Raw genomic sequence first — 27,569 nt, forward strand, 5'->3', positions numbered from 1 at the left:
GGTAAAAGAATGACTATAGCAACTTGTAACAAGGAAACTTCCAAACTGAGATCACGTTCCTGCATCTGGATATCATAAGAACAAAAATTCGTAGTGATTACCCATGTTGGTACATTCCACACTACCAAGATTTGTACCAGAGTGAATTGATTCATCACAGCAAGAAAATAAATGAATAAAGAAGTCACAGGAAATAAACACACTTTGCAAGAGTAGCCTCTGTCAAGTGATGCCAGTATCTTTTCTTTCACTGTCATCACTTGCTCTGTTTTACACTGCTAAATGTAATATCCACTGCCTAATTGAAATACAAAGGGAAAAGCAGGCCTCTCATACATAGCCCACCAAGCACCTCGCAGCTGGAACCTGTCTCAGTCATTGCTTTCTTCATGTTGTCCACCAGATGAGAGAGACATACTCAGCCGCAGTTGTAGGGTACCATAGCTCCAGTACTGGCAACCAGCTAGCGCACTAACATGTAGTGGGCCACCAACCGTGAAAGGAGGGTTTTCCGCACAACGAGGCATCTGGAAAGAAGGCTCGCTTGCCATCATGGATGTGTTGTGGAAGAAGCGGACCTCCTTGGTAGAATCTTGCGGGTGAATAACCGAGAGCGTCAGAGACTTGCGAAAGGGCCATTGCAGCGCCGAGTTGTTGGCAGCTGGACAGAGCTGGACCTTGAACCTCAGCACAAGGTCCTCCTTATTGTCCTCGTCACTGGAGGATTTTGTCGGGGACACCAGCTTACGCTCGCAGCGGACCCCGAGCCTCAAGGAGTAGCCACAGACGTTCGACGGCGCGCTGTAAACCTCCTCCGCATACTCCGGAACCTGTCTGGTGAAGTAGCGAACCCTGCTGACCACGACGGCTAGTCCCTGCGGTCGCCACGTTGCCGAGAGGGATAGCAGACCGACGGAACGCAGGAGACTGACTGCAGCGGTGACTAATTCGGAGTTGGAGACGCCGGTGGCTTCCCTGCCGTGGATGTGCTCGACGAGCGAGTTGAGTTTGGTCTCGAGGCTATACTGGAAGTCGGCGACCTCGGCGAGAGAGAGTCCGCGAAGTTTTTCCGAGTCGCCGGCCGTCTTCACAACGTCGGACGCCGTCGCTCCGCCGCCTTCTTGAGATTCCAGCCCGTGGTCGTGGCTGGTGCAAGTGTTTCGGTGGTCGCGCACGCTGGACCTTGGTACTTCGACGAGGCAGCGATCGCAGGAGATTGTGTGGAATCGACACTTCTGGCAGTAGTGGGCCGGGAGGTCGCTCAGTGTCCCCACGAAAGGACAGCCGTGCTTGGCGTTCCAGCACTTAACCCGCATGCTTTCCAGTTCCTGCGGCCGTGTAGAGAGCCACTGGACCTCGCCTTCGGCATAGGCTGCGTCGTCGATGGGGCAGCGCTGGCCGTTTTCGAGCGACGCCATGTAGCACGGCTCGCAAAGCACATGAGAACAACCCAACCGCGCCGTTCCCCTCGGCAACACCAGGCACAACGCGCAGTACCTGTCCACGTCGAGGGGATCTTCAAACTCGGTCGGCCTCCAGTCGTACTCGGGCGAAAAGCCACTTAGAGTGTGGCGCGCTGGGCGCTGACCCGCAGCCATTACTCGCGAAGCCCGAATTTCGACGCAAACTGGCGGTGTTGACAGCGGCGATCGTAACCTACCGTTGGCCAAGACGCGCAGGAATCGGTGTGGATCGGCTCCCTTGGCGTAAGCGAACGCCGACAAAAGACGGCGCAGGTTGATAACACGAATGACAGGATGTAAACACCGGCTCGAGTGACACAGATGCTTGCGCGGAGGTACGGCGCGAGACTCGACGACGTGTTTTAGAAAAACCCGGATTCGGATCCAGTTGGCTTGCCACCGGCTTCTTTCACTGTCGGGATTACTCTATTTTCTTTTACATTGATTCATCTTAAAGGCGCAGCACTGTATACAAGTTATTACGCAAAGTATATTTTACATATAAGAAAATAAAACAATATAATGTGGAACGATTGGTGTGAGTTGGCTAAGACGACTGCTGATGAGTGTCTGCTTAAAGAATCGGATTGCGACGCAGCGCTTTTACAGGCTGTGCTCCCATGTAAGAGCTTTTGCTGAAAACTGTGTAGTATGTTGCTTCGTTGAACATTTTAATCTACTGGATGAGGTGCCCCAGTAGATCTTACAGATGAAAACAATTGCATGTCTTCGTACACTTTCGTCATAGCAGTGATAAAATTTTTTTTGTTCATTTAGCTTGGTTATAGATTGAGAATATTGCTCGTCACAAACATTACAAAAGAAATATTCCGTGTACACTTAATGCGGTAGAATGATCGTTTGAAAACGGATATCTACTTGATTAAAAACGAAATGGCAGTAGACGATCGCCGCGAGTTCATAGCAGTGATTTGACGTTGCTAGCAGTGTCTGTGCATAAGCAGGGCTTGGTTAGACCTTACCTGTGTGAGCAGACAAATAATGTGCGCTCTAATGATTTAACAAGCCTTGTAACACTGGGAACAGACAATTAAGGAAATACTCAGTTTTCTTGCTATTTCCTTCGAGTACTACGCAAATTGGCGTATGGCCTGCACCTTGCGCCGCCCAGTAGGCTTTTACAAAACCCTGGCATTTACGGTTACGGTTACAGACACTAGATGTCGCCACGGTCCCAAATTTGTCGACGACGGTTCGAAGCGGATCCAGCGGACGCCTTGGCAAGCGTGTAGTATCGTTGTTGGCAAGCGCCGAGGGTGATGCAGGCGCGCTGGGGACACCAGCCACTGTTCATGCGACGCCAGCGAGTAATCAAACAGCGACGAAGCTGTTTCGTCAACGCCCACTGACTGAGACGAGCTCACGGGCTGAGTAGCTGTCGTCGACTCGACGCACTGTCGTTGTTACGTGGTTTGCATCGCTCTTCCTCCTTTGTATCTAGTGGGGAATAAAACTGTGTGTCTGCCACGGAGTGTCAACAGAGTGAAACGCCCGTCAAAGCTCAATGCAGCTGCTCTGGGTGCCCGACGCGCGGGGCCGCTCGTTTGGTGAAGGCGACGGGGGCGCCACCAACTTTTGAGCAAAAAGTCCGAGCGGAGAGCCCGCGCTGAACTCGGCCCCCTTATGAAATACAGTCCAGTTTGACTACGCCCTCGGCGCGAGATAAAAGCAATGCTAGAGTGTACTAGAATACAGTGGAGTAGAGCGAGAGGTTGGGCAGCGCATGCTTTGCAGTGAGGCGTGCGATGACGAAAAATACTGTGGTGGCGCTGCGATCGAAGCGTATCGGGTTGCATCAAAGTCGCGCCGTTGGAAATTGCTGGCGATACTTGTGGGAAGGGTCATGCGTACTACTACGCGCTCTGGTATATGCGTTTAGACGGCTCAAACAGCGTTTATAATTGCATATGACATGTATTTATGCCTTCGGAATAAACGCCTTTCTTTCTTTTCTTTATTTCATTTTTTAATGCCGCTTGGTGATTGCGATTGCATTCCGGCTTTCATTCTACTATGTTCGTGTGCGCGGTTCTCTTTGGAGAACGAATACATTTCTTGTATTTCAAGCAGTATGTATCTCTCGTGTCTGTTTTTGTACAGATAATTTTCCATCAGTAAGTCTTGCGAAACGCAGACGACAAAACCTATGTCAACTTCCGGCTGGCCGCTTCAAACGAATAAAACATAACTACTACATGCGGCGCCCTGTACTCAGATTTACGGAAAGTATTTTTATAGAAAAAAAAAGCTTCAGTACAATATTCCATTCGTGTTTCCATCTTGCTTGCGTAACGGAATGCGGAGTAATTGGTACGGGTGGTTTTATTGCGGTCGGACCTCGGGCGCCGAAAACAGTTTTAGGCATCCCTTATAATGCTAATCTTTGGCTCCCAATCCGTGTGAAGTTTTTTGTCCAGTCCATGCTTAAAGGAATGGAAAAAAGCGGCGCGGCGTCCTAAATAGTGGCTAGATAGTGGATATGGCGCTGCTCTGCAAAACATGAGCTCACGGGTTCAAACCAGGTCGCGGAATTCGATGGGAACGAAATGGCAAAAACACTCGTGTACTTCTGTTTAAGTGCACGTTAGAGAACCCCCAGGTGGAGAGACTGAACAGGGCGCTTCATAATGATATCGCCAGACGTAAAACGCCAGAATTTGTTCTACTTAAGAAAAAAAAAATTGCTGTGTTTTCCGACTTTTTTCCAGGGGTGTAAGAGAAAGAAATCATTCTAGAGTCTGATTTCAGGGAAAAACAAGTTACGCTTATCTTATATTTCATACCTAAATGTAATGTCGTTCCCATCAGTACGTACGCTAACTAAGCAGTTTCTGTATTATAAATGACTACTTTTAGTTATCCGGTGTACTATTATAAGGACAATTAATGAAGCAATTAAAAGAATGGCATGCCTCACATACACGTAGAGATATTTGTACATCTGCTATGTTAGTTGAAGAAGTGTGGTACCACATTGGGCATCCAGTTTTAATGGGCTGCAGATATGGTGTTGCAGATATGCAGAAATATTTTGCTTTCCTGAATCATGTTAGCAGATTTACAGGCTGCCCCAAAACGAGGCGTTTATATTGAATGACAGCTAGGAACTTGTTCAGCAGAACCGATTAGCACCCGTGCGTTAGTTTTCTCATGAACTGCATCAATCGTCTCTGCGCAACAGCCACGAATCTCGAGCAGCACAATCATTCGGAATAGAGTCCTCATTGCATCGGCCTCTCACCATCGAGACTTCAAAAGGGCGGTATGCGTTACATTCGAACGGGACTGGCTATTCCGAAGCTATTCGGAATTCTGAAGTGGAATACGATCAGAATAGCAAATACCATTCGATTCGAATATATGTTTCTACTTAATTTCGCCTGCGGGCACGGTAATCGAAGGAGATCGCTATAGACAAGCTACGGAGATTACTTTGGTAAATAGTTCTAGGCCTCCCCGATTCAGTCTGAGTACATAGGCAATATATTTTCCCTAAGACTGTTGTTGACATTAAGGTCCAATAAGTGCCTTGATTCCTTTCCCGGGAAAGTCGGTTGGTTCACCTTGGTTTGGTGCAGCTTTTGAAAGGAACACGCTTACTCCAGTCGGGAATTATCACTTTTCCAGTCAGTGCATTTAGAATATTTGAGAATGAAATAAATTAGCATCTCTAAGCGATGGCAAGCAACATTACCTTGGTTCTGTCCAGCTACGTGGCATTCTCATATTTTTAAACTCTTGCTAAAGTTAGTTGGGACACCCTGTATATGGCTCCTTGCAGGAGCGGGATCCATGTACAGTAATTCCTGTTAACACGGGCGAACTCCATTTAACTCCTTCATCTTTGCGTCAAGGCAGCTGCGCTCCATGTCACGTGGTCTCCCTTGCACCAAGAAGTTAGATTTTGGCGAAAGTAGTTCGGTAGTGACCATTACGGCTGGATGCAGTACTCTCGTTTCCAGAAAGCTAAAGCTGCGAAGAAAAGCACGCTTATAATGTCGCCGTAACTGGCTCACTTACAAATTCTAGCATTATCATAATTTTTTTCCCCTTGGTTTACACGCCACGTAAAGGGAGTTTTCATTTCGTTTTTAAGGACATAGCGCCCCTACCGTCTACACCAATGCTTTGCCGTGCCGCATCTGGAAATGTTCCGCCATTTCGTTTCTTTATCCGCTTCGTCATTCATCTGGAAGCAGCTGAACTCATCGCGCGCACGCGCACGATTACACAGCAGAGAATCACAACTCGAAGCGCACCGGTCTAACCACGTGACCCACGCTGCCCATGCGCGAAAGCAAGAGCGCAGTGTGGCCAGCATCGCTTTCAACTTCCTTATGCTTGGGCAACAAGTCTTGCGGTAACATACAGCAAATTCTCTCGCTGTGACTTTATTACATTACATACTGCGTTAAAAAAACACTACATTTAACGGCGATGTGTATGGGAGCAGTTGCACGCGGAAGTAAGCGCAGCAGCGCCGTTTCTGTCCAGCGCGGCGCCCGTCGAAAGCCCGCAAGGTGCCGTGTAGCACGGCCGCAACTCCATCACCGTAAACCTCCATCCGTGAGTCTCACATCAACGGAGTTCGCGGGTGACCTAAAGAGGTTGAATGATTAGCCCTTCAATTTCTCTATCATCATCATTATCATCAGCTGATCAGAAGCATCGGTTTCTCTTCTCTTTTTTTGTACTATTTCTTTATTTTCGTGTTATCAAGATTGTTTTGCGAGGAACCCGTGTGCACTGCGTACGCTCGGATACCAACTCGGATTTGATTATTCAAATATCTGATCAATATCCTTACGGTTCCCAACGTTCTCCCGTGCCACGCGAGAGAAGCAGAGAGAAAGAGGTACTGGTTTCCTTTGGCTCGTTACGCAGTGTCAACGTCTAACATGTAACGCCTCATCACCTGCACACTCACATTTATTTCCAATCAAAAATAACAGAACCGTTGAGTCCAGTTGGATTTTCCAATAGGACCCAATTGATTCCAATTGGACATCATAGGAGTGTCAGATTCCAATTGGGGCATCATGAGAAGTCCCTCTGGTTGCAGTTTGATACCACTGGAGCTTGGTATGCCAATTGGTCCCAAATGGACCCACCCGGAAATCACTAGATGAAAATCTCGTGAAACAAAAAAAATAATTTATAATAATAGTAATAACGGAATGATATTGTTGGTTTTCAAGTAAAAGATCGTTGCACTTTAGTGTTATCAATGGAGAGAAGAATGTAGCTTTCTGTCAAGTTATAAATGTCTCTTGAAATTCTACTAATTTCCCCTGAACCACGGGCAACCCTTGGTCAACGAAAGATTGCTTACATATACAGCACCTGACATCTATCTCTCATATATAGTTAAGTGGTGTGTGTTGGCTATGTCAATGAAGAAAACTACCATAGTATGTTCATGCATGGGTACGCTTCTCTAAAGGATTTTCCAGTGTACTGGTGCATGCCAGGCCAGTGCCCAAAGTCTTTTTCCTTTGCTTTATTTTTCATGCTGGCCCCATCGAGTCTAATGCACAGACTAATTGGGTCCAATTGTGTTCGAAAAATCAATTGCTCCAATTGGACCTCTTCGATATTTACTATGGGTGTCCCAGAACCCAATTAGAAATATCCAGTTGGTTTGAGCGATTTTTGCTTACTGGAATAACACACGTTTTGTAGGCATTCTTGCTACCGGTAATTTTAGGCCCATATACATCTACGCAGTGTTTGATTTGACCATCTTGCAGCTTATGAAATATTGTCTTGACGTTTTTGGCACCATCGATAGCCCTTGAACCGCTAAACACCATGTATCATCATCCGAATACATGTCATTTAAACGCTTAATCTGCGAAAAAACGAATGGGTATGACGGCCCACGTGAGGTTCGCAGGAATCAATTTAAATGTCAGATTGCGAATTCACGGTATTGCATGCGTATTTGACGTTGCAATTTACGTCCGTTTTTGGCAAATACAGTGAGCGCTTAAACCTGTTCAGAGAGTCCTAGGAATTGCACAGCCATAATTACGGTTCGCAAACCGCCGGCACTAAAAAGAAAGCAGAATTTCACACAGTATATCCCTAGCTTTAGGGAGCTACGGGACGAAAACAGCGGTGCTGGAGAACAGGAGACAGTACAGGAGAACGTACAGGAGAAAAGACAGTATAGGAGACAGACAGTAAGAAGTACAGGAGAAAAGACAGTACAGGAGAACGCAAAGAGCGTACCATGGAGATTGGGATTTTGCTTACGTGAAGCGGCTTCAGTAAAATATTGCAATTGCAAGAAAAGAAAAACAAAACAGACGCAAGCGAGTTCATGCGGCGCTTCTACGCAAAGGACACTTGAAATGGGTGAGCTATTGCTAAAGCTTACCAATCTCCTACCATGATTATTACTATTTCTCTCAACTGCGAAATCATGCGCCTGTTCTACTACACTACATATTTTGGATGTAGTGTAGTAGTAGTAACCGCATAGCTCGTGCAAAGGGGCAACGAGTCATTCACGTTGATGGAGCAACTATATACGCTCCTGCCCTGCTACACTTCCATTCTCTTGGAATGTAGTCCGTAACCCTTAATGACCACCGGTTATCTTCCCTCCTCATTACATGCCCTGCCTATGCGCATTTCTTTTTCTTGATTTCAACTAAGATGCCATTAACTCGCGTTTATTCCGTCACCCAATGCTCTCTTTTCATCCCCTCTTGACGTTACACCCATCATTCTTCTTTCCCTAGCATATATATATATATTACTCAATAATTGTATTGTCATATAATGTGACATTATTGCCACTAGTCCACGATTGACCAAACAGATATATATTGTAACGCATAATACATAACGTATACATGTCGTAATGTATAAAATTTCAAAAATTTCACGTACTAGATTAAGGCGGCGCAGCATGGGCAGAGTATATGTATTTTTCAAGGTAGAATGGGACCATTATGCCTAAGGTACTTTCGTAAGACTGCCAAATTTAGTACGTGCCTCAAAACTTCAGTTATCGCCTTTGAGCCTCAACGTTCAAAAACATCGATTGCGCAGCCAATCACTGGTACCATGCATGCGGCGATACCTTAAGCCTTGGTTGATCTAATTTACTTTGATTTTAACCCGCTTTCTTGTCTTCGCCATTTTGCCTATAACTCTGTATGAGCTTCGGCGCGCCATAAGGTGTGGTAATACGGCATTAGTCTAATTAATCCAGCAACACTACTGCATCGCGCTGCTCTAGTGCTCACGAACAAAATGCTCACGAATAGGTGCAAGCTGACTAGCAATGCCTCCAACTTGGTAAAGAACAGGAACAGAGAAATATTGCTTGAACACGAATGCCACAACGCTGCCACAAACTTGAATCAAGTTCTGGAGTTTTACGTGTGAAAACCACCATTTGCAAGATGCCGTTAACTGCGTCATAATTTTCTATCCCGAGGATGACTGAATATTAGTGACCAAGAATGAGCAAGAGGAGAGAGGAATGATCTAATTGCGCACTGTTACAAGATTCACTTCAAAATTTATGGCGGAAATTCTGGCCGTAGATTCCGAGCTTTGCCCAACTAGCTTTAACAGTTTTAACAGCAAACAAATTTTCGGCATGAAAATTTGTTCAAGTTCATTTATAAAGCCCTTTAATAACATCGGTACAACTGCAGCGACACAGTGGGAAAGGGAAACTTGTCATGCATCCAACCGTAAGCACAAAGAAGCAAAAGGAGGCCCATAAAGAATGGTTTGCATTTGAAGAAAAATCTGTCCAAGTCCTTGAAGATTGAATCGGAGACCAATGTCTCTCCTTCGTCCCCTTTGCGGGCTTCCACTTAACTGATTTTACAGCAACAACTTCGAAATCTTGAATATGCGTCTGCACCCATAAAAGTTAGCTTCCAAATCGTTTGCCCGTTTTGCAGTAACGGCTTGCCAGTGAAAACTATGGGATCAATCTACGCTATTCGAATTTCAAAAGAGTGTTTTGAGGGCGATTGTGTCATGTTGCTAATAATGTGCTTAACGATTTTCCTGTAAGGGTTAAGTAACTTATAAGCAAGTAACACTTTCTTGTGTTATAATAATGTACTCAAGTATCCTTAAACTCGAGAAATGATTATTACTCCGCTGAGTTGCATTTCTGGTGCGCTTCTAGAAACTTACTTTTTGAGTAATTTGTACATTTTTGGCCGCTTGTTGAGTACGTGTGCTTCCCACAATGTTTGCTGGAACATCTCACACAGCGGAAAGCACTTTCACTATGCGAAAGGGCTCCTGCTGATATAGTATGTGAGATGCACTATACAGCCGCAGTTGAGTGTGCTAAGAGAAGTCACACTGAAAGAGACTTTCTTAATATTTAGGGACACCTCGCCACCTATTGTGAGCCAAGAAGTGCAAAGCTCAATAATGATGATGATTGCGCTGGGAAATGGAGCATTGCCACGGGTCACCACTCTCTACACCATAATACGCAACTTGTTTACGCAACCATATATGTTTAAACTTCCATTCCTTTAGCTATCATAAACGCATGATTACGCCGTCCGGCAGCCATGAGCCAATTTTTATTCGACGTCATTCTTGTTCTTCTCTATACTGATGCGCCCCCAATTTTCCGAGGGCTTATTATGTACGCTGTGGAAGCGTTTGCTCTCTCATTACTGTCTTTCGAAGCCGCACATTGATGGATACTTGTGAATGTATACTCTGGCATTCTAACTAAACAAGGCCGACGTGTCTCCTAGCGCAACTTGAAAAGCTCTTGATCGGGACACGCCGCTGGTGGCAAGGCTCACCTCCATCGACAAACTTTGAGAATGTGGGGCTGTGCCTGATTCACGTATTCTCCAACGATGCGGAGGTCGACGCTCTTTTCTCCTTCGATTTGCATAGCGCACAAGGAAAGAACCACAAAAAAGAAAGGAGAACGTGACACACGGGAGCGCTCCGCATGTTTTGTCCTTCTCTTTAAATTAAGATTCCTTCCTCTGCGCTATGCAATATGGTGATCCCGTACCAACAAGCCCAAAGTTCCGCTGTCTTTCCTCGACTCCACAGAGTTGAGTGCAGCGTCACCCCTCGGCTGAATCGGATGCTACGCGTCGCAAGAATTGCCGTGGAATATCAATGAAACGCAGTGACTACTTGCGCCGAAGGGCGCAGGTGCGCCTGTTCTCCCGAGTCGAGGCGGAGTGTGGAGAGGAGGAACGTCCTGGGTAAATGCTGAAGGGCTCACAGATAACAGAAATTTGTTCTCCCCCCTAACCCCTTCCATCTCCTCGCCCTCATATCGGGGCGTATCGAGGCCGGCAAAACGGATTTTGTCCAAGTGTCGTGGGGCGGTGGTCTCCAGCGCTCATAGAGAAACAAAAATTTGTAGCCCTTATCTTGTTATCTTCGTATTTATCAGCGACTCAGTGCGTCTCAGTGCGCAGGGGCAACGATATTCCACCTAAGGCCATAGCTGAGGTGCTTGAAAAAGACGTACATGAGAACGTCACTTGCGCAATGTGCGCCGAATGCCTATTGATAGTCATTGCGTTCTGACCTGCGAGGAGTGGGAGATGTCACCGCGCTCCACGGACCTGGCAAAGTCGGGCTGCCAGCGTAAGGGATATGTTGAACATGAACGCTTGAGTGCAGTGGCGTTGTGCGGGAGCCAGGGGGGCCTAAGAGATCCCTAATGCCTTGTCAAAATAAAGCTTTTTTCCCTCCTCCTCTGTTTTGCCTATGGTTCCCTGATCATGATCGAGGAGTTATAAGACTTTCAAGTAACAAATTTTCCATTCCTATTCAATTGCATTATGTGATGAAGAAAGTTATGGAGACCGCAAAATGGTGAAATAAACGAAAATAAAAAGAAGCCAACGAAAATACTTTTTTTTTTCATTTCATGCTGTGTGTACGGTATCCTTGTTCTGTGGGATGAAATTTCTTGAAAGATTACAACTTCTAATTTTTTTGACAATAAAACGTAGAAAACAGATACTAAAATTGCCAACATTTCCAATATCATCATACATAAATAAAGTTCTTGAACAATTGTACCTCTGCACGGGTTCTGTACTAGCCCTTTTATTATTGCTTTCTTTTTCGTAAGGTTGTGAGAACGCAACGGGCCGCATTTGATATGAAATGCTGGTTTCATTTGGAAAATAAAACAAGAGCAAAATCGAATAATAATGAAGGCCGAGTCGCTTCGGACACTTTCAGAACTGTTCGCGCAGCTGCTTCCTGCCAATGTCCTTCAGCCAGCGGCTGCTGATGTTCGCGGAGAGAGCAATGACTGCACAGAAGGGCTGCCGCAGTGCTCTCTGACAAAAAGATAAATAATTCCAACCTCCATGCCTCTCAAAGCCTCCACCCTAAATCCGCGCGACGGGCTGGCGCCATTGTCCCATAAAAAAAAGAGCGGGTTTCTTGTCACGTGACTAAGCCCTTTCCTCGGCCTTTCCATACCCTCACTTTTCGTGTGATGCGCCGACGTCCTCTTTCTCTCCTCCGTTTCTGTCCCTCTTTCTTGTCACGTGATCACGACTGGTGCGTGTTTGGGTCTGCGCCGCTTCCTCCTCCCCTCGGCCCCCTCTCGCAGTTCGCCGCTTTGCTTGTTTGCCCCAACCGCCCGCCCTCATGGTCTCTCCGCATCGCTCCTGTGTTGTAAGGCCGATGTATCGTGCGGGACATGAACGAAGACTGCCCAACTTTCCTAGTCTGGTGCAGTGTCATCTACGTTGACGGGTGTGCGGCCATGCTGTGAGGAAAACAACTGCTGGAAGCGTTTTGTCGTCTGCTATAAACGTCGCACGGACGCCCAATGTCGCCATCACTGCGGTGTGTCGTCTGTTAGCCGACCGAGGAAGCCCCGCTTCGTTTCCCCTCTGCAGCCGTGGTGCGCCACCACCGCCCATGGCAGATTAGCGTTTCTGCGAAAAATAGGTGCGCTACGCCGTCCGAACATGACTACTCGCGGAGTGTGCGCCGACGTCTGTTTGTGGCATGATCGTGAGTTTTTTCTCGGGTCGCGTCGTCTGGAGAAGTGCTGACGTTATCTGTCACCGTTGGTTTCCCAGTGATTGTGAACCTGATTTGTTATGCCCTTCCTATGAATGCATCGTGAGCGAGCAGCTTTCACGGGTCGCTGAAGAGGCTCCGATTGATGCTACCTACGCCCCCCGGGCCGACAGACGAACAGCGCATCTGCGCGAGAAAGTAATATCCTGGAAACGGAAGCTTCACGGGCGAGCTACTGTGCTCAGTGAGGTGAGTCGACGTTACGGAATACCGTTAGCGCTACCACTGTTGTGCTAAGAGACCGGGAACGCGGTTTCCCCTGTGTGCATGTGGTCATATTGTTATGGCAATGCCGGGATTCGTTCTACTTTCGTGCACCTGCGCAGCCCACCGCGCATTATCATTGCATGTAACCCATGACAACAATATAAACAATCAGGTGCGTTGTCAAGAGTTGTAACCCCGTTCGTGTAAATTTTGCCTTCGATGTGTTGTACAAGGGTAACGTACAGTGCCGAAGCGCAATTTCGAAGAATAAACGTAAAAGTAGGCCTTTGTGCGGGCAAACATTCCGGATTGAAGCTATGAAACGTGTGCGGGTGTTTACTGAGCCTTTGTAAACACCCCCATCCAACCCCACAGTACTTTTTATTCGTGTTTATTTTTTTTTGGGGGGGGGGGGAGGGAGGGAGGGCATGGGCTTGCTCAAGGACGCGAAAGCTGCGCATTTTTTTGGTGACTCTCTTATTTAGCACATGAACGCGATGTGGCTGCAAGAGCAGCCTGCATTGTTCGACAATTGCGCTTGTTTTTGAATAATTGTAGTGAGAGACGGGCGAATGTAAACTTCTCCGAATACGAATCGAATAGTAAATATTGAACAGTGATACCGAGATGTGTGTACTTACAGCAGGAATATTTATTTCGGCTTAATTAGGTACCATGCTTGTACTGGCTAGTGGAAGAAGGCCACTGAATATCTGGGACAAAGGATCAGTTTTCAACAAAAGGTCACTAATTGTAATAAAAGGATTGCACAAACAGTCTCTAAACAATGAATTGTGGCGTTTAACGTCCTAAAACCGCGATTTGACTACGGTGCATGCTGTTTTGGGGCACTCCAGATTGATTTTGACCACCAGGGAATCTTTGACGTGCCCCCAATGCAAGGGACACGGGCGTTTTTGCATTTCGCTCCCATCGAAATGCGGCCGGGATTTGAACCCGCTACCTCGTGCTTAGCAGCGGAACACCATCCCTGCTAAACTAACGCGGCGGGTTTATCCTCTAAACAAGTTGAGTGACTGGTTGTAAAGAAGCTCTGAAATGTATAGCTGTTCTGTCACCACTTTCTGAAAACGCGAACTAAATGTTTGAAGAAAAACAGATCACAAGCTGTGGAAAAAAAGAAAAAGCTGCCAAAGGATTTGTGTGCCGTAGACACATTCAGGTGTTTCCGTTACAAGGAAAACATCACCGGCTGTAACGTAAAACATACAACTACTACATGGCTATACAGCCGAAAACACTGAATGACAGACTACAAGCAAGAATTGCAGTTTGTTATGTAGGCTTCCGTCGCGAAACCGAAAACAAAGCTTTAAATTACCCATTTTGTTTCTGCACCTCTTCGAAAAACTTGCTGCCACACTTCAGATAATTTGTGATACTTTGTTTAGCAGTCTTTAACAGTTCGTTGTTACGAAATGAATGACTATTTTAGAATTCTCGAATCTGAATACTAAACATTTCCTTTTCGAATACGAATACTAAGTGTGTAGTTTTCGATTCCTATTAAAAACTTCTAATATTCGCCCGGCCCATATAGTCCAACGTAACCTTCGGCGGCTCCTTGACAATGTCATAAGATTTTTTTGCCCAGGGAAATGCAATCTTTTCGTACGATCCAGCAAACCAGCTTGCTCTTCTGTCAGTCTCTGTTACAGGGAGCGACAGCTGTCGTACCTTCTCAATAGTGGTTGAGCAAGGGATGCCACATTCTATGGTGCTTAATTCTCTTCGTCAGAGCTACAACTCACGAACGCAGGCTCCCTTGTCGTAACGTTGACTCCAGTCGGAGGCATCGGTTGTTCGACCACTATTGGTCACTTCAGTTGAGTTCTTCATCTTGTAAACCTGTGCTGTCTGAAGTTCTCAACAACAAACAGTCTTTAATTCTTGCAGTCGCGGGTCAGAGCATAGCTGTATCCTAAACTAGATGTTCAATTTTGTGAATTGCGTGTAGTAATTATGTGGAGCGTACAATTTACATTATGTTTGTGTTGCTGCGTTCTCATTGAAGGCTGCCGTTGGCTTCGTCATGTTATCGATTCAGCGCTCATGTCGGGGTTACATCATACCAAGTATTGTTTGCTTCTATGTGTATTTCTTTGTGCTTGCAGCCTACCGGGTACCAGGCTGATGGCTGTTTCATGAGTAAAGTTTTGATCTTTCTAGGTAGGGAGTAGCGGAAGCATGCACAGTTTCCTATTGCGTGTTTGTTGTGGTGCGCCAAAGAGTGCACCTTTCTTTTTGTTGGCAATGTGGCCAAGTTGCGGCCTGAAGCCCTGAATCTTTAGTAAAATGTCGGTAAACGGTGGTAACTACATCAGCGCAATTTTGCCATATTGTATTTTAATTGCTCCTAGAGGTGTTCTTGTTTCTGAAACCTTTCTTTTAAATTGACGCCAGCGGTGTCCCTTGGTCACAAAACTGGCGGAAAGACATGCACGCATATGCAAAGAAAAAAAAAAACGAACAAACAGACGAGAGCTCATCTTTCTGTGGTTTGTTTGCGTCTCTGCCATTTATATTTGCTTTCAATTGCCGTAGTCAGTTTCGTTTCCTGCCATATTTTCATTTCGTTGTAATTGTAGTCATTAACGAAGTGCTCGCTCAGTGTGACAACAGCCTATTTCTGCATGCTGCTTGCTTTTCAAGGTGAGTGCTACTCGTGGTCTCTACAAAGAATGTATATTTCATACGTGAGGCTTAAGAGAGGGTTGGATGGCAATCCGTGAGCAGAGTTGAAGCGCGAAATTGATACAGGGGCCAGGGAACCCAGACAAGCGCTAATCCCAGCTATTTTTGTACGCAGAAATAACACGTGGCACATTGGCTCCATGAACAAACCAGGAAAACAATCGTGAAAAGTCGGAAGAAACAGCCAGAAGCGTACAACGGCTCTGAACTACCGCGCCGCATCTGTGCTCGAAATATCCAACAACGCGGCCTTTACGCACGAACCCTGCGCAGTTCGACTTTATTTAAAACGAAGCCGTCTATGGCTAGGATCTCGGGATTTGTTGGCGTCCGTCTCGTCTACAGAAAACCCAGTGGCCCATTCCCAGCGCGAGTGCAGGGCCAGGAGCAATGGCCCGTTACCCCGTAAGGCAGAGGCGTGACGCGAACATAGAGCAGAGCTTTCGTTTCAATACGAAGTGCACAAATAAAAAAAAGTTCACCGATGATAACGGTACTCCCTAACGCTTAATTTGAGAGCAGCTCTGTGCGTGTTTTAGTTTCGCAACTTATCGGCTGGCGCGGACAATCTGTCTCGCGCAACACATTGCAAACGGAGCGAAGAGTTGCGAAACAACACTCAATCACAGCGGCTAGCAGAATCGGCGATCGTCGGAAATGCGGTGTGCGGGTCAAGCGCGTTGGCTTTTATACTTGACTCGTCGAACGTTCCAGATTAATCGCTGGTGCCCGTGTGGCTTCAAGAAAGTACTACGTCATTCGCGCCGTGCATGCATATTACAAAAAAGCTTTGGTGACAACAGCCAACGGATAGAACTATCGATAACGCTCGAGAAACTTCTGGTACATGCAGGCGCGTCGGGCGTCGAGGGATAGCGTTTAGCATTTGTTAGCCGATGGGAAGCAGCTACCGAAGAAAGATACAAGAAGTGAACAGACGACGCGCGGTATACTCTGGCGCCATCTCGTAGCGACCCTCGCAGAGCACTTCGTGCGTTGCACCACGGTGCGCAACACCAGGCGGCGCTACGCTATTGTCTTTCATGCTTCGCTGTTGTGCTCGTTCGCCCGGTTACGCCGCCAACGCCGACGCTCGCCGCAGGAACGCACCTTTAAGAGTTGCGCTCTAAAAAAGCCCTGAAACCGCATGATTGATGACGAGGCGCGCGCACATCTACGTTGATCAACGTATGTAGCAGCCACTGCCTTGCCCGAGGCCGTTGTCGGAGATCTTAACGTAGACGTCTCAATACCGGTAACAAACGCAGTGGTTCATCCACTTTGTCGGAGAGTCTGGTCTCACTTACTTCAACGATCCGATTCAACCAACTACCGTACACGGATCATGCATCGACTTAACTTTGGTTACAAACATTTCTGAAGAAGGAAAAGCATCCGTGTATATCATAGCGACCACGAAGCAGTTATAGCAGTAATTTCAAAGTCATAAATAAAACAAAAGCTTTGTAAACTGCATTGAAGCGTGTGTGTATCACATATCACTTTGAAGAGCAACGTGCGAAATGGGCACACATCATGGGATTAGTGTTTGACAAGTTGCCGTACGTCGTCGCCAAGCCGTCGTCGTGATACCGTTGTCGTCGTTCCGTAGTCATCTCGCCGTCGTTTTACTATCATCACTCGAGTGACGTCATCCCATTTTCGTTATGCCGTTGTTTTCATACCACCTTCGTCGTTCCATCGACGTCAGTCCTACTACGTCATTCTAGCATAATCATGCTGTCGTCATTAAATCGTGATTATGCCGCCGTTGCGATCCCACGGTAGTCACTATGTCGTCATCAGAATTCGGCATCGCGCATCAGTTGTCATACCACCGTTACCATGCAGTCGTGGTCGTGCGTTCACTCAGGGAGGGAACAAACACTGCCTATATTATCCGTGAGTCGCCTGCGTTCACAGACCTCGCTTATGCTGAGAACTTCCCTGTGTTATGTGTTTTTTTCTATGTGGATTCCATGGCGCATATGCGGTTCCTGTAATACCAAAGAAACAGTTGGAAGATTATTTAACCACCTACTGAAATCTATGAAAGAAAGTAGAGAGATTATGTTAGAGGATGTACCCGAGCATTGGGGGACGCAAACTCCGTTGTGGGTCCTTCGCGCTCTTTTGTGCTCGCTTTGGGTTCTTTTGCACGCCGCGGGTAGTTTGCATATCCCAACGCTTTCGTTCCCGAACGTAAAGCACTCTGGTCTTTTTGGGCACGTTAGGGGTGACAAGGGGGCGGAGTTGCGGCGCACGACATGCTGTCGCGTCATCCCTCGTGTGAGGGGAGTAGGAGTGCCTGCCTGCTTGAGTTTTCGACTGAACCGGCTTCTGGATCGGCCCTTGTTTCGACGTATGAGAGCGCGTTAATTCATTGTCAGTACATTCCAGGATCTTACATAACAAAACTATGATCTGATTGTCAGGACCACCGGAGTGGGGGGGGGGGGGGGGACAACGTCTGTGGCGTATTGATTACAGTATTGTGTTTCTGTGGGAGATGTGCCCTGTTTAAATCTGTCAGTCGCACAGCTTTATTTTTGTGAATATATATACATATCATCATTACCGTCAGCCTATATTATGTTCATTGCAGGACGAAAGCTTCTCCCTGCCATATCTAATCACCCCTTTCCTGCGCCAACCGATTTCAACTTGAGCTTGCGAATTTCCTAATTTCATCACTCCACCTAATTTTATGCCGTCCTCGACTGCGATTTCCTTCTCTTGGCACCCATTCTCTAATTCCAATAGTCCACCGGTTATCCGTCCTACATATACGTACATATACATATACACACTTTTATGTATACCCGGAACATGATGGTGACCAGTGGGCCCCAGGATCTCATACCCAGTACGTTTAAAAATAATTTAGACCCTTTTTGGGTATAGGGGGTTGAGTTACACACCGATTCACACTGTTCTTAACTTTAACAATGGATATTATTTTACAGTGTCGCACACATATCGGCCCACATTTTTAGATGGCGCTGTCTTCGAGACTGACCCACGAATGATGCCAGGCACTACCCGATACGGAAAAGAGGGACTAACTCGCCAAGGAAAGCCTTTGTCTTTCATAACGAAAGTGCACGGCAGACGACGCATGTTAGCCGCGCACGTTTCCTCCTTCACACCGGTTTTTTTCGCAACCGCGCAGATAACCCTGGCGGGATGTCCTTTTGAAGTGAACAGCGTAACAAACGAGGCTCGCAGCTAGCGCTTCTCGAGAGCGCTTTTCGCGCATGCGCGTACTATCATTCGTCTCACCGCTTCTGGCCGTTCTGTGCGGCTCGGAGACCCTCGAAATGACGTGGGCATTGCCGAAGCAATGGCTCGACGCCGAGCTTGAAGATAAGGCAGATAAGAGCTTGTAACGCAGCCGCTCAACAGTGTCGCAAATAGAGCGCGGCGTCTGTAGTAGTCTCCTCGCAGCGGTTTTGGCTCAGGCTGTGGACACCCACAATAAACAAGGAGCCGCACCAAGCCCCCCCTCCGCGAACAATGGCCGGAAGAAATGAAACGGTTTATTGAAAGTCTACTGTAGCCGGCTTGCGCGGCCCTAGATAATGACACATTGTCTCAAATCGAGCTCATGTGTCTCCTGGAACGGGCAGCTCGGTCACGCTAGGCTGACTCGCCAGTGCCTATTGGTAGCTGGCAGTGGGGAGCACACGCTACCGAATGAGCCTCATGAAGTCACGAAACAGAAGTGATCGAAAAGACGCCGTTAAACGAGTATGATATCACATACTCTCAACACTCTAAGAACAAATTACACCCTCTGGCGTGCCCCTTGTGCCACACAACCATAATCGTCATCTGCCTTAATGCGTTTCCTTTCTTTAACGCTGCGAGCCCGGAACTTTCCAGTAACGAACGGCACGAGCGTTATCAGAAGGGGCACTCCAAAGGTTGTAAACTGTTCTATGCTGATAACGCGCGTGCCGTTCGTTACTGGAAAGTTCCGGGCTCGCAGCGTTAAAGAAAGGAAACGCATCAAGGCAGATGACGAATATCGTTGTGGCAGAAGGGCCACGCCAAATGGTGTAAACTGTTCTTAGAGTGTATAGTCACGAAAAAAAGACAGGTTTACAGGGTAGCGCGAAGGTAGCCGCCCCCTCCGATAACAACGGAGAGCGCGGCTTCCATAGGACTTCCCAAGCGCCACTGCTTTCGCTTTCACAGCGTTTAACATTGTCAGTAAAACGAGTTGTTGGGGTGAGTTGGTCACTTATTGCAGGCATAACAGCAGCGCCAAAAACACACACCAACGCGCGTGTCTGCCTCCTCATCTAACATACTAGATCTGATTCTCACTACGAACCCTGACACAGTTTCCCCAATCCTTTACATAAAAGGCGTAAGTGATCACCTTGCACTCACTTTTCACATCAATACACGGGCTCCTGTAAAGAAAACTACGAAGGTGATCCGCGATTACAGCAAAGCCGACTTGGCTTCCATTACCACTGAAATGGAAAATTTCGCAGCTTCTTACATCGCTAATTGCGATCAGCGCTGTGTTGAAGAAAACTGGTGCATTTTCAAAAATAAATTGTTGTCATTAATCGAACGTTTCGTACCGCAAAGAACAGTCTCTTGCAAGCCACGGTCCCCTTGGTTCAACCCCTTTCTGAAGCGACTACGTAACAAAAAAAAAGCGGTTGTTTCGTCGCGCAAAAGCTTCATGCAGTGACGTTGCTTGGTCCGCTTACTACCTCACTGAAAGTGACTACAACACAGCCGCCGCTAGTGCGAAACAGCATTTTTATTCTGTTACCCTTCCGTCCATCTTGCAAACTAATCCTCGTAAATTCTGGACCATAGTTAACGGTACTCCAAGCAAAATAATCCAATTAACATACTCAAACGATCAACCTGTTGCTCTTGAAGAATGCTGTAATGTATTTAATGATGTGTTCTCTTCACATGTTACCACAATGCCACGTGGATTACCGCTTTTATCCAATTCTGGTTTTTCGCCCATGGATCCAATCTCTATTGACTGGGTTGGTGTTAGCTGCCTAATAAACAATCAAAAAACGTCCTCCTCTGCCGGCCCAGACTGCCTGAACTCAAAAATTTTGAAGTGTACTGATGTATTTTCTGCTGTTATCTTGTCACACATTTTCACTCAGTCATTACAGCAGTCTGTTCTTCCACACGACTGGTGCGTGGGAAAGGTGATTCCAGTTCATAAATCAGGTAACACACACTTACCCAGCAATTACAGGCCTATCTCACTAACTAGCATTTCATGTAAAATTCTTGAGCATATAATATATTCACATTTGGCTGAGTTTTTAGAATCAAACTCCTTTTTCAACCCCTGTCAACATGGTTTCCGTAAGTTCTTTTCCTGTGAAACACAGCTCTTAACATTTACTAATGATCTCTTTGCAATTTCTGATCTAGGTACCGACATTTACTGCGTATTTCTTGATTTTGCGAAGGCCTTTGACTCTGTGACCCATGATTTACTTCTGCTTAAGCTGTCTCAACTTAACTTGGACTCAAATGTACTCGAGTGGATAAAAAACTTTCTTTCTAACAGGACGCAGTTTGTAAACGCTAATAACTGTAATTCTCGGTTTTCTAACGTACCAGCAGGTGTTCCTCAAGGGTCAGTCCTGGGTCCACTTCTCTTTCTAATCTATATTAACGATCTTCCGAACTGCGTTCTTTCCTCTTCCATAAAGCTTTTCGCGGATGACTGTGTTCTTTACCGTAAAATTACTAATCCTTCAGATTCCCAAGAGCTGCAGGACGACCTTAACCGCGTAATTCAGTGGTGTTCTCATTGGTGCATGCAACTAAATTCAAATAAATGCAAGGCCATGCATATATCTCGTAACACTGCCACGCACACCTACTTTATTAATGGTGCACCTGTGACGTCAGTTAGCTCTTACAAGTATCTCGGCCTTCACATATCAAATAACCTTTCTTGGCACTCGCATATTGACTATGTTACTAAAAACGCTAATAGCATGCTTGGTTACTTACGCCGTAATTTTAGCTCTGCCCCTTCTTCCCTGAAGCTAACTCTTTATAAAACTTTAGTTCGCTCCAAATTGGAATATGCTTCAGCCATTTGGGATCCGACTCAGTCGTCATTAGTTTCTTCTCTTGAAAGTATTCAAAACCGCAGTGCACGCTTTATATTATCTAATTATTCTCGCTATGCAAGTATTTCTTCAATGAAACGAACTCTTAACTTACCTGATCTTTCGTCACGCCGCAAATCTTCCCGTCTCTCCCTTTTTCACAAAGTTTTTCACTTGAACCCCCTTTTAAAAGAGACCCTTCTTACCCCTCCGTCATATATTTCTGCCCGCACTGACCACAGCCTTAAAATCGGGGTGCCATTGTGCCGTACTAACCGGTACAGTGACTCATTCATCCCCAGGACAAGCACGGACTGGAATCGCCTTCCCGCCTCAATCGCACTCATCACCGACCCTACTAACTTCAAAACCGCCGTTCAGAATGCCTTTTGTTAATATCTTTTGTAAATTTTTTGTTAATACTTGTTTGTATTTTTTATTTTTATTTTTTTACTGCATTACTTCTTGTTTTGACTCCACTCCTTTCTGTAACGCCTTCGGGCCTTGAAAGTACGTGAAATAAATAAATAAATAAATAAATAAATAAATAAATAAATAAATAAATTAATAAAAGAAAGGAACGCTGACAGACATGGACAAACAGCGATTGTCCGTGTCTGTTTAAGATTGTGGTGCGGTTTGTCGCGACGTCTCTTTTTCTTGTCGCGCAGTTTGCGATAGTTTAATCGTCGTGCCAACAAGACCGGCCTGCAACAATTTTGGAATCGTTTTCGCAAGTTTCATTGGTGCGGGTGGCTCGAAGTTTTCAAAGCTCACAAATGTGCCAAGTGAATCATCAGCTGGATTATGTTACGTCGCGACGTGGCACAAGTAACCTGGCAAGCAGTTTCGGGTATGCATACGTCTCGCTGTCAAAACATTGCGATATTGTGGGTTGGTGGCCCTTTTGACTGATGTTGCATGTACCGATAGCCTGCCGAACAACGCGCTAGTGTGAGAAAGAAGAAGAAGAAGTGTATCTGTTCGGTCGCTGTTTTTGTGCGGTGCTCTGAGTTTTCTGGTTTTTTGGACATTTACGGCTACCATTGACGACGATTGATCAACAAGACGTCGGGCGAAGGTTCAACGAGCCAGGCGCCTTACAGGTACGACATTTCCTTTTTGAGAACCTGGCTATTACCCTGCCGCTACGGTGGTCGGAAGCCGAGAACATCGTCACGAGCCTTATGCTCGTCCAAACGTAACAAGCCACATGAATGATGCTACGGGCCGTAATGAAAAGCCTGGGGCCTTGCAAGCGTCACAAAGCTTCATAAAGCCGGCACGTTTGGTTCTCCACAACTCGGAATCAACTTCAGCGAAATCAGGAATAATGTCTGACGGTGAATTCGAGAGCAAGAAGCCTCGCCTAGAAGACAAGTACGATGACACAACATCGAATTATGAGTCAAGTGATGCAGAAGAAATGGGTGAAGACGCACCATTTACTTTGGTCACGTACAAGAAAAAGCGAGCCGAAGGCATTCCGGTTGTCTTTCGCCCAAGTGAAGGTACTACTTTTTGGCAAGTAAATCCAAACCGAGTGTCTGCCGAAATAGTTTCCGCTGCCAAAGAAAAAGTACAGTCTTTCAGGACCAACAGAGATGGGAGCTTCAGTGTCAGCGTTGCTTCCTTAGCGTCGGCGAAACGCCTTTTGATGCTCTCAAGTGTAGGCGGCTTGGAAGTCAAGCCCTTCATCCCAGAGTCATACACGCGAAACGTTGGCAAAGTCAAGCATGTGCCTCTGCAGTATACAAATGAACAACTCCTAGACTTCTTGAAAGACGCAGGAGTTATATCGGCACGCAGGCAGATAAGGTATTCCCGCCAAGAAGATGGAGCGGTACAGTCACATCCACTTCACACGGTAATTCTGACTTTCAGAGACGATCGCCCTATTCCAGGAAGAATTTACTTGGGTTTCACCAGTCACCCTGTCGAGGAATACCTAGGACCAGCACTTCGCTGCTATAATTGCCAGAGATTTGGGCACATGGCGAAAACCTGCCGTAGCACACGTCGATGCAAAATCTGCTCAGAAGATCATCACCACAAGGAGTGCAAGTCAGTTCTTCAACCTAAATGTGCAAACTGTGCGGGGAACCATGCCGCCTCCTTCTCAGGCTGTCCTCAGAAAAAAGCAGCGGCACAAATGCGTCGACATGAACTCATCCATGGAAGACAACCGCGACGCAATGAACCCGCCCCAAACCTTGAGATTGTTCATCCAGTGCCAGATCACCCACCTCAGCGGGCACCGGAACCACCACAGCCAAGAGCACCAACAAGCTATTCCTCCTCTAGAGAACAACCAACAGTGCAATCAAGAGACCAATTAAGAAGATCACAGTCAAGTTCCCAGTCTTATGCATCAGTGCTACGGAAACCCAGACGACAACAGGCAGAAAGTAATACACAAGCAAGCTCCAGTACTCGCACACATTCCTCTCAGCGACCTTACTCATCTACTGCAGAAGTAACACCAGATAATAGCGAGCATACCACAGCATCGGTGACACAACTGATTTTGCCAATGCTTTTCGCAGCTCTTAAGGCAATCCTATCTGCTCTGCCGGAAGCAAACAACCTACCAGAAGTGAAAGCCTTGTTGCCTCTAGAAGCACTATTGTGTCAACAATCCGGGCCCAAACTGCGGCAGGCACTACATGAATAACCACTATAAAAATGTCTCCATATTTCAGTGGAATGCCAACAGTCTTCGAAGGAAGTGTGCTGACTTTCGTAAACTCCTTATTCAATACAACTTCCCAATACTTTGTAATCAAGAGGCGGGAATCAATGACGACTTTCGCCTCTCAAATTATGTGATATACAAGACTTCTCGTCAAGGTGCTGTGAGCAGAGTGCTCCTGTGCGTCAGAAAGGACCTACCATCTTATCAAATTCAGTCCAGTGATTCAGACTTCCCGGAATTCATCGCATGTAAAGTATCCTTTGGCAAGCTCTGTATAACAGTGATTAATCTATATCTACAACCTTCAAACCGGATTTCAGTAGAAGCGCTAGTGGATATCTTCAAGATAGCTCATTCTAATGTATTTATATGTGGCGACTTCAATGCACACAACATCATCTGGGGCAGTGATCATTGTGATGCACGGGGTAACGTTATAGAGTGCGCCATAGATAAATGCAACTTGACTGTTTTAAACGATGGGTCGCCAACATTCCTTCGTGGATATAATTACTCGAGCTGCATAGATGTTACCCTGTGTTCACATGATCTAGTGAACGGTGTGGGATGGACAACAGATATAGAAACGCGCGGAAGTGATCATTTTCCCATCCTTGTTAACCACCCTAGCATGCACTGTGATATCAGGCGTTACAGCAGACTAACCAACTGGCAAGCTTTTCGGTACCGCCTAACGGATCAAATTAATCAACATGCAACAGTGGAAAAATTTACAGAATTTTTGCAGGACAATATGAACATATGCACAAGGCAGGTCCCAATTCCGAAAGATTATGCTGCAGTTGACGGAGAATATGAACACCTAAGAGCCATCCGACGCCGATCCGAAAGAGCTTACCGACGGAGCGGAAGTTTAGAAGCATACAGAAATGCTCAGAAAATACACAATGTAATGCGCAGACGAATGGAAAATCTAGGCAAACGGCGCTGGCGCGACTTCTGCGGCACGCTGTCCCCTCACACGGCTGTCCCACGAATTTTTCTAGTAATTCGTTCTTTAAGCGGGCCTGTAACACAGAGCTTCCCATTTCGTGCTCTCGCTGTAGCACGGGACACGTGTGAAATAATAGTTGCAGATGAATTTTGTGAGCTTATTTCCAGACCTGCTTTTTCATCGCAATGTGGAGAATTTGATATTTCAGCAGTGTTGGCTAAGCGCAAAATTACTGCTTGCTACTGGGCCCAACATCCTCAATTAGATCATACTTTCACATTAAGCGAGCTTCAATGTGCAATTGCATCATGTCGCCAAAAGTCCGCTGCTGGGCCGGACGGCATTACGTACAATATGCTAAGAAACCTCGGACCGACAGGTACAAATGCTCTCTTAGACATCTATAATAACTTATGGATAGAGGAAACTGTACCTGATTCTTGGAAAGTCGCTCGAATCATACCAATTTTAAAACCTGGTAAGACGCCCTTGTGCCTTGAATCCTTCCGCCCTGCTAGTTTGACAAGTTGTTTATGCAAAGTAATGGAGAAAATGATTGACGCGCGACTTCAATGGTGGTGTAATGAAACGAATGTGCTGTCCAACTACTTAGTAGGTTTTAGAAAACATAGATGCACAATGGATGCAATATTAGATATAGTAACCTGTGTGGAGCACGAGCGTGCACGTGGGAACATGACTATAGCAGTATTCCTAGACATCAAGAGGGCATTTGACACTGTTAGTCACGTTCATGTTTTGCTAAGCATGTTGGAACTTGGTCTGTCTGGCAGGTCCTTGCGATGGATTTCTGAATTTCTATCAGGTCGCAAAATCTTTGTTCAGACGGGTGAAGGAAAGAGTGCTGAACATGTTGTCAAACAGGGAGTACCACAGGGAAGCGTACTCAGCCCCTTCCTTTTTAACTGCGTCATGGCTGATTTACCAAGAAGGCTGCCATCACAATTAAAATTTTCACTGTATGCAGATGATGTGTGTATTTGGACATCTGGGTCTAATGCTCAACTGCTTCAAATGGCATTGCAAGACGGCATAAATATAATCAACAAATTTTTGAGGGAGAGAGGAATGGTACTATCACACGCAAAGACAGCTGTATTGCCCTTCACTCGAAGGCAGTTAAAAAATTTCACTCTTAATCTGGAAGGACACCCTCTAATGATTGTCACACAGCATCGATTCCTAGGCATAATACTTGATAGGCAGCTATCCTGGGCACCCCACATAAAAAAACTCGAAAACGAGGTCAATGCCATAGTGACTGTACTTCGCAGACCTGCAGGCACATCATGGGGCGGATCAGTATCGTCCATGCTGACTGTTCACAATGCATTAATACGATAAAAAGTTGCGTATTCCGCGCCCATCTTACACGGACTTTCCCACACTTAAGAAGAGCGACTTCAAAGACTTTTAGCTAGAGGACTACGCCTATGTCTAGGAGTTCCACGAGCGACTTCTAGTTCTCTTGTAATAGCTGAGGCTCGCCAATCACCATTTCCAGTTATGCGAACTACAGAAACATGCCGGCATTATTTCCGTCTTCAAACCCAGCATAAAAACCACCCATTGGCTCTAGACATAATGAAACGAGATAGAAGTTATGTTCATATAGAAATTCAAGAAAATCTTCACATATTGCCAAGAAATGAATTTTGGAACTCAGACATCGAGTATCCCCCATGGCTGCTTACAGTTCCAAAAATCGAATTGTCAGTAGATGGGATATTCAGCAAAAGAGACATGTTCATTCGAGCTGCTCAACAACTAGCGCTGTACCAGATATATATGCGGTATTCAGGATACACACACGTCTATACAGACGGCTCCAGTACAGCAACCTCTTCAACTTCATCATTCATTATACCGCACCTCAACAAACAAGAATCATTTAAGTTATCTCGTGCGACTTCGTCCACAACGGCTGAACTGTTCGCAATCCTATGTGCGGTAAAATTTATATTGTCAGTAACAGAAGCGCAAAAATGGGTAATTTTCAGCGATTCACAGGCGGCTCTAACATCACTCTGCAGCACAAAGCGGAAAACATTCAGTGACAGTATAATATACGAAACACTTAAAAACCTCACAAAGGCAAGCGAAGCGAAACATGCAATAGCATTCCAGTGGATACCAGGGCATTGTGACATTCCTGGCAACACAGCAGCCGATGAAGCAGCACGACAAGCACACCTCAAAGATGATACATCTCCACTCCCAATATCAAAGGATGAATTACGCTGCATTATAAGGACAACGTCTCTCAAAATGTCTAGAAACACTTGGTT

The 27,569-nt window shown here is 46.1% G+C and overlaps 2 protein-coding genes across 4 annotated transcripts in view; one reads left to right on the plus strand and one right to left on the minus strand.

The window, feature by feature from the left end:
• Positions 1-371: 371 nt before the first annotated feature.
• LOC139050845 (uncharacterized) lies at positions 372-1,598 on the minus strand. The gene has a single exon (XM_070527638.1). It carries the CDS (start codon positions 1,596-1,598, stop codon positions 372-374), a length of 1,227 nt encoding a protein of 408 aa, XP_070383739.1.
• Positions 1,599-12,049: 10,451 nt separating this feature from the next.
• Positions 12,050-27,569, plus strand: part of LOC139050690 (alpha-(1,6)-fucosyltransferase-like) — a 41,431-nt gene continuing 25,911 nt past the window's right edge. For 2 of the 3 annotated variants that reach the window (XM_070527299.1, XM_070527301.1), the window contains exon 1: positions 12,050-12,755. The gene's annotated coding sequence lies outside the window, so the exon portion shown is untranslated. Of the gene's footprint in view, positions 12,756-22,593; positions 22,717-27,569 lie in introns of those variants that run through there. The other variant, XM_070527300.1, reaches the window with a different exon arrangement.

This window comes from Dermacentor albipictus, chromosome 10, assembly GCF_038994185.2.
Source record: "Dermacentor albipictus isolate Rhodes 1998 colony chromosome 10, USDA_Dalb.pri_finalv2, whole genome shotgun sequence".
Taxonomy (NCBI): Eukaryota; Metazoa; Arthropoda; class Arachnida; order Ixodida; family Ixodidae; genus Dermacentor; species Dermacentor albipictus.